This window comes from Chanodichthys erythropterus, chromosome 11 (genome assembly GCF_024489055.1).
Source record: "Chanodichthys erythropterus isolate Z2021 chromosome 11, ASM2448905v1, whole genome shotgun sequence".
Classification (NCBI taxonomy): Eukaryota; Metazoa; Chordata; class Actinopteri; order Cypriniformes; family Xenocyprididae; genus Chanodichthys; species Chanodichthys erythropterus.
In genome coordinates, this window is record NC_090231.1 from 19,072,359 (window position 1) to 19,085,068 (window position 12,710).

The window sequence follows — 12,710 nt, forward strand, 5'->3', positions numbered from 1 at the left end:
TTAAACTGTACAGAACTCCAGACTGCATCAAATGTTGTTAGACTTTTCACTGGTGTGACCACGTTAAAAAAAATTCTTTAATCATACTCTACCATTATCTGCTGTGTACGACGAATGTTACAGGGTGAATGCTTATATGTGTTGTAATACAGCACTAATAATTGAACCATGCAAGCACAGACCATTTATCTGCACGGCATGAGTGGATAGCAAAGCTTTGTTTATTCTGAGTCTTTGAATAGCACCCCACTGATCAGTTTGGAGCCCATAAGGCATTGTAACAGAGATTTCTGTGCTGAATTCAAATGGATGCACTGTGCAAGAAATGCAATCTAAAGTTTACTTGAGTTGATATCCACAGAGCAGTTATACAAATATACACTACTGTTTGGTGTTGATTATGATTTTTTTTGTTTTTTTTCAAAGTTTAGTTTGAAAGAAGTCTCTTTATGCTGGTCACTTCATGCGTTTTCTCCGATTAGGTATCCAATTTGTTAAAACTGTTCCATTTACACTTGGCTACATAAATGTGTCTCCACAAAACGAATATAAATCAGATCAGAAATGAGCTTCATTTTATTTATCATCCGTTAACTTAAGAATCAAAGACTTCAATAAGAGAGAGAGCTGCATCAGCACTGGAAAGTTGATTTAATCTTACTACTTTCAATGAAGATGGTTGTGTGTTAAGCTTCAGGATGCCACGCCAAACTTTGAGTTTCATTTGCGTCATTTTGATGAAGAGATATGTGCATATCCGTGGCAATGTGTGTTGGAGTAGTGCTGTTATACATTGGTGTGAAAAACTGCTTGCCCTCTTCTTGATTTTTTTTATTTTTTTGCATGTTTGTCACACTTTAATGTTTCAGGTCATCAAACAAATTTAAATATGAATCAAAGATAACACAAGTAAACACAACATGCAGTTTTTAAATGAAGGTTTTTATTATGAAGAGAAAACAAATTCTAAACCCACATGGCCCTGTGTGAAAAAGTGCTTGCCCCCTAAACCTAATAACTGGTTGGGCCACCCTTAGCAACAACTGCAATCAAGCGTTTGCGATAACTTGCAATGAGTCTGTTAGTTGCTGTGGAGGAATTTTGGCCCACTCATCTTTGCAGAATTGTTGTAATTCAGCCACATTGGAGGGTTTTTGAGCATGAACCATCTTTTTAAGGTCATGCCACAGCATCTCAATAGGATTGAGGTCAGGACTTTGACTAGGCCACTCCAAAGTCTTCATTTTGTTTTTCTTCAGCCATTGAGAGGTGGACTTGCTGGTGTATTTTGGATCATTGTCCTGCTGCAGAACCCAAGTTCACTTCAGCTTGAGGTCATGGTTCCATTTATCACAGCAAGTCTTCCAGGTCCTGAAGCAGCAAAACAGCCCCAGACCATCACACTACCACCACCACCATATTTTACTGTTTGTATGATGTTCTTTTTCTGAAATGTTGTTACTTTTACGCCAGACGTAATAGGACACACACCTTCGAAAAAGTTAAACTTTTGTCTCATCAGTCCACAGAGTATTTTCCCAAAAGTCTTGGGGATCATTAAGATGTTTTCTGGCAAATCTGAGATGAGCCTTTATGTTCTTTTTTGCTCAGCAGCGTTTTCGTCTTGGAACTCTGCCATGCAGGCCATTTTTGCCATCAGGCCATCAGTCTCTTTCTTATTGTGGAGTCATGAACACTGACCTTAACTGAGGCAAGTGAGGCCTGCAGTTCTTCGGATGTTGTTGTGGGGTCTTTTGTGAGTCGTCGCTGCGCTCTTGGGGTAATTTTGTTCGGCCGGCCACTCCTGGGAAGGTTCACCACTATTCCATGTTTTCAACATTTGTGGATAATGAACCTCACTGTGGTTTGCTGGAGTCCCAGAGCTTTAGAAATGGCTTTATAACCTTTTCCAGACTGATAGATCTCAGTTACTTTCTTTCTCATTTGTTCCTGAATTTCTTAGGATCTCAACATGATGTGTAGCTTTTGAGGATCTTTTGGTCTACTTCGATTTGTCAGGCAGGTCCTATTTAAGTGATTTCTTGATTGCGAACAGGTAGGGCTGGGCCATATATCACATGCGATTGTCGCGCGCATTTCGTCAGTAAAGCCGGTCTATTAAAAAACTCTGTCAATTAAATGCCGCTCCATTTGAAAGCAGGTGATAGCGATTTAGCGGTTATCAGGGAACCGGTTTTACTGACGAAATGCGTGTGACAATCGCATGCGATATATCGCCCAGCCCTACGAACAGGTGTGGCAGTAATCAGGATTGGGTGTAGCATCAACAACCAGATGCATTTACACTTGTCCAGTTTTGTTTAGAATGCGTTTCAAACCAGGTGCAAGTGTCATCTGTAAAACTCAATGTTAAAGACATTATATAAAGATATATTTCTTTACTTTTATTAATTAATTAGTGGAGCACTGTGCTTAGAAATGTTGCAGGTGGTTTGTTTGTTTTTGCTAAGAACAGTGTGTTCTGGTGTGTACCATTGCCCAGTCAAATGATTTATAACTTTCCTGTTCTCTTTAGGGGGTTGCCTTGGACACCAGCAACTTGCCAATGGAACCGCCCCCTCCCTACCCCCTTTACCAACAAACCCAGCAGCCCCTGCAGCAGCAGCAACAGCAACCGCCTCCCCAGTCTCATCCGTCTATTCAGCAGAGCTCCCAGCATCCAGGGGTGCAGCAGCGACCAACAGGTGGCCAACAGCAACACCAACAACAACAACAACAGCACCACCAACAACAACCGCACCAACAACAACAACAGCACCAACAACAACAGCACCAACAACAACAGCATCAACAACAACAGCATCAACAGCAGCAGCACCACCAACAGCACCAACAACAACACCACCAACAGCACCAGCCTGTGTCCCCGCTGCAGAACATCCCACTCGACTTTAATTCCAGCGCTGTGAGTTCCCGTTGAAATCAGCTGTTAGTAGACACAGGGCTCTGAGGGGAGAGGCTAATGTTCAGCTGTTTCACAGGCTGGCTATTTTTGGCCGAACAGGAAAACACTGAAACATGTGATTGGCCAAGACTGTAGAAACACTTGGCATTATTTCCAGCACCATACAATGTAAATAATGTCTATGAAATGTAAATAATGTCTAAAAGATTAAAAGACATAACCTTTCATTGAAGTAAACAATTGAAAGTTGGGGGGAAATCATATTACGAAATAAATGTTTTTCTCCAATACATGTTTGCCACAATTATTGGCACCCCTAGAAATTCTTATGAGTATAATATCTCTGAAGTACATTCCCATTCATATTTACATTTTTTTTTTTAGCCCACCAGGGTGACTAGGAACATGAAATTGTCCAGCAATGAGTTTCACAGGAGTATAAACATGAGGAAACACAAAGGCCAATTACCCTTAATCATCCATCACAATGAGTAAAACCAAAAAATAAAGTTCTGATGTGGCTAAAAGAAAAAAGCTAACGTTTGAAAATCCCCATTTCCACCATCAGGGCAATAATTAAGAAGTTTGAATCAACTAAAGATGGTACAAATCTCCTTGGAAGAGGACATATGTCTATATCGTCGTAATGCACAGTAAGGAAGAGAGATTGAGTGGCCAAAGACTCTCAAAGGATCACAGATGGAGAATTGCAGAAATTAGTTGAGTCTTGGAGTCAGAAAGCCTCAAAAAAATATCAAACAGCACCTACATCACCACTTGTTGTTTGGGAGGCTTTCAAGAAGAATCCTCCTCACTCATCCAGAAACAATCTCCAGCATATTCATTTGTCAGACAAGCTCCTATGGTCAGATGAAACTAAAAAAAAGTGCTTTTTGGCAGCATACCCACCAAATGGGTTTGGTGCAAACAGGGACAAAAAGTACCCCAGGCCCACGGTTTAATATACTGCTGGATCTTCGAAATCGTGGGCCTATTTTTCTGCTGGAGGTCTTGGACATCTTGTTCAGATACATGGCATCATGGATTCTATCAAATATCAACAGATAAAAAAATCTAAATCTGACCGCTTCTGCTAGAAATCTTATAATGGGCCATGGTTGGATCTTCCATCAGGACAATGATCCAAAACAAACATCAAAATCAACAAAAAAACGGGTCACTGAGCACAAAATCAAGCTTCTGCCATGGCCGTCCCAGTCCCCTGACCTGAACCCTAAAGAAAATGAGTGGAGTGAACTGAAGAGAAGAAGCACCAACATGGAGCTGGGAATCTGTAGGATCTGGAGAGATTCTATATGAAGGAATGGTCTCTGATTTCTTGTTAGGTATTTATATGTGAAGTTTCAGAGCTGTTATCTTGGCAAAAGGATGTAGAGAAAAGTATTGAATAAAAGGGTGCCTGCCATTAATTGGGGCCAACATGTATTAGAGAAAAACTTTAATTTCATAAAGAGGTTTTCCCATTTGTAATTCTTTTATTTAAATGAAAAGTTCAATTTTTGTGTTTTTTTTTTTTTTTTTTTTTTTTTTTTTTTTTTTTTTCTTTCTCCACAGGCTTCCTTGTTCATATTTACCAAGGGTGTCAATAATTCTGACCAGGATTGTATATGGTGTTAACATGTTTATAACTTCCTCTTGCTTCTTTTTGCCTGCAGCACAGCAGCATGGCAGCATTCTTTAACGATCCCTTTATGGAGCTGCAGTTCTCCGGACGTCAGTCCAAGTGTTCTTCCTATCAGGTAAACATATAAGATCCTGCAGTGCACTCTGGTTCCTAAGTTGTTCATCTTTTGTCTGTAACAAATATTTTGCATGTGTTTACACCGCAGGATCAGTATAACATGTTGGAGAATGTCATGAGCTCAGTGGCAGGAGGATTTGACCCTTCCTCCAACCTCTACTACTCCCAGGCTGCCCTCATGGGCTTGAGCGGTAGCCACGGCAACCTGCAAGACCAACATCAGACGAGGTCAAACATGCTCTACTCTAATTGTGGAGGTGGAGTGCCCAACATCATCCTTACAGGTACAAGCTCTGATTAAAAAAATGAGTCTCATCTCATTCATGGGACTATTATTTTATGTAACTGGCAATAAAAAGGAAATTGGAATAGCAAGGAAACATCACATTCAAAAGAATGCTAGTTGATTATCACTTAGGACCTGTTTCCACCTGGTATTAAGATGCATTTTGGTTGATCTGATCACAAGTGGACAGTCACAATCCAGGTGTAAATGTGGGTGTAAATCTTTTGAGCTTGTCCACTTTTGACCGGATTGCTTTCGTAGTGGAAATGGTCATGTGGTCGAATGCATTCAAACAGCCAAAAAGGATGGGATACAGATCCAGATGGGATTTAATCTTTGTCAGGTGAAGACCTAAGTATGGTTTGAAGATGAAAAACATACCAAGCCCAATGTTCTCTCACCATTCCTGATTTCTAACACACGTTCAGCTGGTCTTGTGGCTGTCAGTAGTGGTGGAGAGATGAAGCCTAATGAAGCACTGAAGCTTTTCAGCCAAGTGGTTCACAATACCACCTGGTGGTCAAAGAGTGTAAAACAAGCAGATACATTACAGATGACCTGATGTGATGATCATGTCATACACTGTATTTTGCGCCAGTTAAGGCTTAGAAATAGTGGTGAAGAAAAAATACATTTCCACATAGACTAATCTATTTATATGAATATATTGTGTATTTTCTGGTGGTATATAATGATTGTATAACATAACTGTGTAATAAACGTAAACGTGGCTTGAAATGAATAGGGCAAATGTGTGTAAATCAATTCTTTGGTCATAACAGGCAGGAGGGGCGATATTATTTATTCTAAAGCCACACATTTTGAGGGGATCCCGTTGGTTTATAATATATATGTCAAAATGTCACACCAAGATTCGATCCACTTCCTGAACCAGTCAGGCAGAAGCGAGGCTTCAGATGTCATCAATGATGTCACTGGTATAAAGCGATACATGCCTTGATACGCGCTTCACTGAAAGCTTCCTGGATTTCTCGACACATGCTCCAAAGCCTCGGCACAGAGCGTGACATCACTACAGTAGCTGTCAGAGAAGAAATGAAAGCTGCTGCTCTCCGTATGTTTTTCATCATCTATGGACGCATTCAAATGTAAATTGTGCGAGCTTATTTTGTCCATTAGATCTAAAGATCTGAAAAAAGTAAAAGCCATACATTTACCCACTCATAGACCCTCCCCTCGAAGAAATCAGGACAGAAGTGGTTGAAAGTGGACAAAAGAGACGGATTAAAATACCAGATGTAAACAGGAATATGTATCCCTCGTCCACTTGTAATCCGATCAACCAAAACAAATAGTAATACCAGGTGGAAACAGGGCCTTTGTCATCCAACAGCTGCCTAGTTTATATAGATTTATTTATATTTCATATGTATACCATTCAGAAGTTTGGGGTTTTGCCATTATTTGATTAAAAATACAGTAAATCTGGTAATATTGTGAAGTAATATTACAATTAAAAATTGTATTTGAATATATTGTAAAATGTAATTTATTCCTGTGATAGCAGTTTTTTTCAGCATCATTACTCCAGTTTCTGTCACATGATACTTAGAAATCATTCTAATATGCTGATTTGCAGCTCAAAACACATTTTTCTTATCCACATATAATTTTGAAAATGGTTGTGCTGTTTGATATTTTAGTGGAAATTGGAAACAGAAAAGCGTTTATTTGATATAGAAATTTTTATACAGTTATAAATGTCTTTTTTGATTAATTTAATGTGTCCTTGCTGAATAAAAGTAATTATTTTAACAACAATATCTTACAGACCCCAAACATTTGAATGGTACTGTATATATATGAAAAACAAATTGCCGTCATGTTTTGAGTTTCCCGACACAAGTGTTGGAGTCTTAAGATGGTATGTGAAGTTTAAATATAGTGTCTTTGAGACCTCTGTATTGTGTTCCATTCTAATGCGGACCATCTCGCTGAACATAAGATTAGTGAAATTGCCTTTCAGTTAACCCACTGAAAAAAAAAAAAAAATTTTGCACATCTGTTCTTTCAAATCTCCTTTATTCACTCACAATTCTGCTGTTTCGCTCTGTCTCTCTCTCAGACGACTCCAATCCTAGCCTGTCTAAGGACATCAGCAGTGTGTTGTCTGCAGTGCCAGAGTGTTTGGACTCAGAGGGAGTTTTTCCGCTTGAGGATGAACTACGTATTGAGCCGCTCAGTTTGGATGGACTGAGCATGCTCAGTGACCCCGATATGGTCCTCCCTGACCCCTCAGTAGAGGACAGCTTCCGAAGCGACAGACTTTAAAGAGCCACATCATGCATCTATACATACATACCTGCATACAAGTCCATGGACATGACGACTAAAGCACAAAACCTATAGCACTCAGATTTCTATAAACATACAAAAGATCTTTTTTACATTTTCTTGAACACAAAACGCATACATAAACACTACATGTTGATATAAAACGAATCATCATGTTCGCATGAGTCACCCAGACGCCGTCTCTCAGTGGACACCATTGCTCAGCATGCTCCATCTGCCTCCCGAGACACTGTTCATCACTCAACAGATAGCAGTGAAACCAATCTGGATGCTTCACACGTGCTTTGACCTGTAAAGACGACAAAACAAACAAACGTACTTGAACACATGAACCTGCCGTGTATCTGCTCCTAGTGCCGAGTGACAATCAGAACACCGAAGCCATAGCAATGCCAAACCGATGGCTGGTTCGGGCCATTGCATTGCTGGTCTAATTCAAAGCCATGCAACCAAAACGAAATGAATGTCCTTGTTTTTACACAGTGCTTTTTGATGTTATCAGGTCACACCAGCTTTCTATGACATTTCGATAGCAGCAAAAGGATGAGACGGTCTTGAATGTGAAGACGACAATATGACGTGTTATGGAACAGAAGGAGTCGACAGCCGGCCTAATACCAGCCCATATTGATGCACCAAATGCTGTGATACGAGACACCAGCAGGATGATTTGAGCCTTCCCCCTCCCTCGCCACGACACACAACCTTTGTTTCAGTACCAGGACTAGAATGTGCTTGGTGTCAGCCGCTCTACTGAATCGTCTGGCTCGGGCTACTGAGCGGACACATCTAAACTAACCAACAGTTACTGCCTGAAGTTTAGAGCATGCGCTAAGCTAACCGCATGATATTGCTGTGCGACACGTTCGCTGACCAATCAGCGGTCACCTTTCTGGCCTGTGAGCCAAAACAACTCTTACTTGCTTCTGGCTGTCAAAACTCAGTCCGTCCTTCATAATGTGGCCAGTTCCCATCATTCAAACGATAGAATTCATGAGATCTCCTCGTGTCACGTACTAGAAAGAGAGGACAGAAGAGTTTAGATGATGTGTATAGAGCATTATTTTACATATTTTTTTGTATAAAAAGAAAAAACTATGAAAGAGAGCTTTGCCACATAAATATGCCTCACAATTTTCTGACTAGAATGTATTTTTGAAACAGAAAAAGGGCAACCTGTTTACAAAGATAAAGTTTAAGAACTACGAATTGTGAGTAGGCGGTGAAATTTTTATGCTTTTGGTATAAATCTAAAAGAAAAAACCTTTGTATCTCGCTGACATTGATCCAGTCCATAGTTGGCGAATGGAAGCTTTGGCTATGCAGAAGTTCAGCACAGGACTGTCTCAGACGGCTGGAACAATCTAGACCATAAAAAGGAACTATTTTATGTGTATATTTACTATATCTTTGTGCTTATTTTTGATTTTATACAGACTTGTAATGCGGCTTCTAATATGTCAGTTGTATTTGTACTTGTTGATCTGTTTATGTTCTCTCTCTTTAAACTTTTATTGTGGACGTCTTCTTTGGTGAACGTTTGTTGTGATGGTATTTTTCACCGTTGTTCAGCATGGGCCCTCTCTCTGCAGCTCTGATCCTTGTGAGGGGTTTTTACAAAAAAAAAAAAAACGTCTTTAAAAGGTGTGATTTGTGGACGTGGGACACGCGTATCATTGTTATTGCTCATGTTGAAGTTTGCACTGATCTGAACAAAACTGATCTTTTGGTCTTTAAGAAGCAAATTCTGGTGATTTTTATTTTGATTTTATTTGGAATGATGTGAAGATATCTGCTGGATGTTACGCTGTTTAGAGGGCTCTTGCCTTCTCAGCATGTTATGCATGAGGACTTTGAAATTAATGCAGTATATTTTGTGAATGACTAGATTCAAATGACCAAATATTTTGAAATGAAGACCCTAGTGAAAAAAAACTATACTAAAATGTATTGAAATACATTTATTTTGTGCTAAAAGTACTACAAATACATTTACATATTCATGTGCTAAAAAAATACCCTGCAATTGTACTTGTACTAAACTGGTCTACATAAAGTCTGCTAAAGTGGAACTACTCATTTTGTATTTAATGCACTCTAATTGTGTGGAAGTAGTGCTGAGGTCCAACTAAAGATATACTTAAGTATATTCGATTGTGCTAAAGTGGAACTATTGCAAGTATACTTTAAATATCTCACGTTTAAATCCTCAAGTGTGATATTAAAACTGTTTGTGCAAAGAAATACTCCAAATTAAGTTTAATTATAATTTTATATCAGTAAGTTTTAAGTGATGTCAATAAATGTTAATGGATTTGAAGTATACTTGGTTATAAATAAATATATTTTAAATAGATTTTGGTATAGTTCTTTTTTACTAAGGGAGAGGTGTCTGAATATAGCTCAGGAATGTATTTTTTTCACCAGTATCGTGAGTGGTCTCCTGCCTCTTGACTGCCAGATCCGGGCAAAATGTTCCCAGATTCCCAGAGAAACTGTTATAGCAAAGATCTTATGAATTGAAATGCACTCTTCTATTTGTGTTGTTATCTGTGTAGCTTTCTATTCCAGTTACAGAGTCGGTAATAGAAAGCAATAGCAATGTTATCTGTGTGCCAGGTCCACAATTTTTTGTTTTTGTTTTTTGTTTTTAGTGTGTAATTTTGCATTCATCAAGGTCATTATAGTGTTTTGGTCAAAACCATCTTGTTGGTCAAATCCATCAAGTAGTCTTGACTAAAATTCTTCCTCTTTTTGTTGTGCATTGTCCATTGTGGTCCAAGTAGGCAAGAAGAGAGGATGATTGACACAAGCAGAGATTTAAGGTGCGGTGACATTAGTGAAATCTGGCGGGCAAAAAAGTTCCATTGTCTATTATCAATAGATATATGAAGCACAACTCAGATGTCACTTTCAAACCAAGCAACAAAGTGGCGAATCTATGTAACCAACTTGAACCCGTTGCAAGATCAGCATGGGCCCCCCATTCTTTTGCCCTCTTGTGAAATTCCAAATCATGTAAATTCCTATTGAAATGGCTGGATTTCGCCAACAAAAAATCCGCCAAACAACATAAATGTGACCGCACCTTAACAAACCCCTTTATTCAAAGGGATAGTTCACCCAAAATGAAAATTTTATCGTCACTTACTCACCCTCAAGTTGTTCTGTCTGTTGAATGTTGAAAACCTGAATGAGTTTTTCTTTGATTACCATCATTCTTTAAATGTTGGTAATCAACAGAAGAAAGAAACTCATACAAGTTTGGAACAATTTGAGGGTGAGTAAGTGATGACAAAAGTTTCACTTTTAGGTGAACTATACCTTTAATTATCAATAAATCTAGTCCCCCATGTACGAAAGTCAAAACATTTGGCTTTAACCCCCTGTAGCTGCAGATACTTTTTATTTTGTAATGTTGTTCTTTAGGTGTATTATAAGCATCTATTATAAGAAGAACATGGCTATGGGTGATGTAGACATACACGCTGGGCTGTTGTGCATGTTACTGCATCCTGTTTCTGCTAAAAAAAAAAAGAAAAAAAAGTATGCATCTCTCTATATAACTAACATCTTTTAATCAGCTCTGTCATCTTCCCAGTTAACTTTTTTTTTCATTAATATTAACAGTGGTATCACATTATAAGAGATGGAGTGAAAGGTTCTTCAGTGGTTTTCATTGGGTCTGATGGTTCCCATCACTCATTCTCTCTCTCTCTCTCTCTAGGAGGAGTTATTGTCTTCTGCCTTATTCTTGCTCTTGACCACTTGCTGTCCCCTTGAGTGTACTGTGATACTTTCATTTTTATTTTTCATTTCCAGGCCCTGTGCTCTAATGGCAAAAAAAGGTGTTTTGGATTTTTTTTAATATAGTCTTCATAACAAGATAATAGTTTTTTTTTTTTCTTCTTCTGTTTATAGAAGGATTTTTTTTTTTTTCGGTCTTGTCACTTTTTTTTTTAATGTACAGTTATATTATTTAAATATTTTCTTGTCCACTAGTGTTACTTTCTTTTTTGTAATATGCCATATTGAGATCTTACTTTTTCTGACATTGCAGATTTATTATGCCAGTGATTTCAAGTCTTGGTCACGGGGACCCACAGCGCTGCACATTTTGCATGTCTTCCTTATTTAACACAACTGATTGAGATCATCAGCTCATTAGCAGAGCTCCATGAGAGATGAGCAAAATGTGCTGTGCTTTGGGTCCTCAGGGCCCTGATTGAAAACCACTGTACTACACCACAAGGCGTTTGGTTTGTGAAGTATATTATAGTGCTTTCCTTTGATTTAATATAAACAAATAAAATCTTTACTGTCTCAGACATCTGCTGTGGATTTTCCTTTCTTTGACAAACTTTTTCAGCCATTTTCTGCTCACTTGATGTCTTTTTATGCTACACCACTAGATGGAGTCATTAAAGCACTTGTGGTGTTTGTGCTCACAGTATTAAAGGGTATGGATGCGGAGAAATGGCTGCAAAGACTGTTCATTTGCACATAATGATAAAATGATATTATAAATTATAAAATTTATATATTTTATAAATATATTATTATTATATTATGTGACTTATATTTAATAATAGCGCCTATTTTACAATTTGTTTTGAAGTTTTCGGAGATGCGAGCTCCATGGCGTCAGCGGCCGTTCATTGATCGTGTAACTTATGCGCCAACAACAGCTTCATCTCGGCAGTGGTTCGTGGATTTACTGCTGGCTCTTATAGTGGTTAAACATGAGACATTATTCAATTTGAGTACATAAAAAGGGCAATCTTTGGTCTTATTAATCTATTATTTGTTCCAGAGCAAGTCGAATTGTGCTATGTTTAATTTGATAATAATTACCTTATTTATATAGCATAGCATAGCATATTGGCTACAACTAGATGGGACATATCAGACGAAGATTCTTCTCCGCTTCCTCTTCTTGCTCCCTTTAATTTTTTCAAACATCAGCGGCACTTCCTTATCAAGGTGGGGCAGATTTATGAGCTTTGACTGACAGTTTGAGGATCCAATGGAGTTAAGAGGTTTTGTCACAAGCTAAATATTTGCAAAACCCACATACATACAAAACCCATTTTTTTTTGGCATTTGGTAATTAATTTGTTGTTCAATAAATATTATTTTATATATGTCCATTAATGCGTAATATGGATTGAGTGAACATTACATTAATACGCCATTAGATGGCGGCAAAACTTTACAGGTGAATGAGTCAGTGAGTTACAAGAGACTTTTAAATTGAAAGGAACTTTTGCAAAGGAAGTTGTTTTAGCGCTGTGGTGTTATCCATAGACATATATGTCTATGGTGTTATCCGCTTGTTATTTTTTTACAGTCTATGGTGTCGACGTCACTTTCCCGCCGAAAGCTCGCTCCCTCAGCTGGACTGAGTGGCAAAAGAACCT

General features: G+C 38.4%; 1 protein-coding gene across 2 annotated transcripts in view; it reads left to right on the plus strand.

The window, feature by feature from the left end:
* Positions 1 to 11,742, plus strand: part of crtc3 (CREB regulated transcription coactivator 3) — a 55,631-nt gene extending 43,889 nt beyond the window's left edge. For both annotated transcript variants that reach the window (XM_067401976.1, XM_067401977.1), the window contains 4 exons: positions 2,537 to 2,926; positions 4,603 to 4,686; positions 4,777 to 4,972; positions 7,061 to 11,742. In XM_067401976.1, the coding sequence (XP_067258077.1) occupies positions 2,537 to 2,926; positions 4,603 to 4,686; positions 4,777 to 4,972; positions 7,061 to 7,266 (876 nt within the window). In that variant the 3' untranslated portion in view covers positions 7,267 to 11,742. The remainder of the gene's footprint in view (positions 1 to 2,536; positions 2,927 to 4,602; positions 4,687 to 4,776; positions 4,973 to 7,060) is intronic.
* The last annotated feature ends 968 nt before the right edge of the window (positions 11,743 to 12,710 follow it).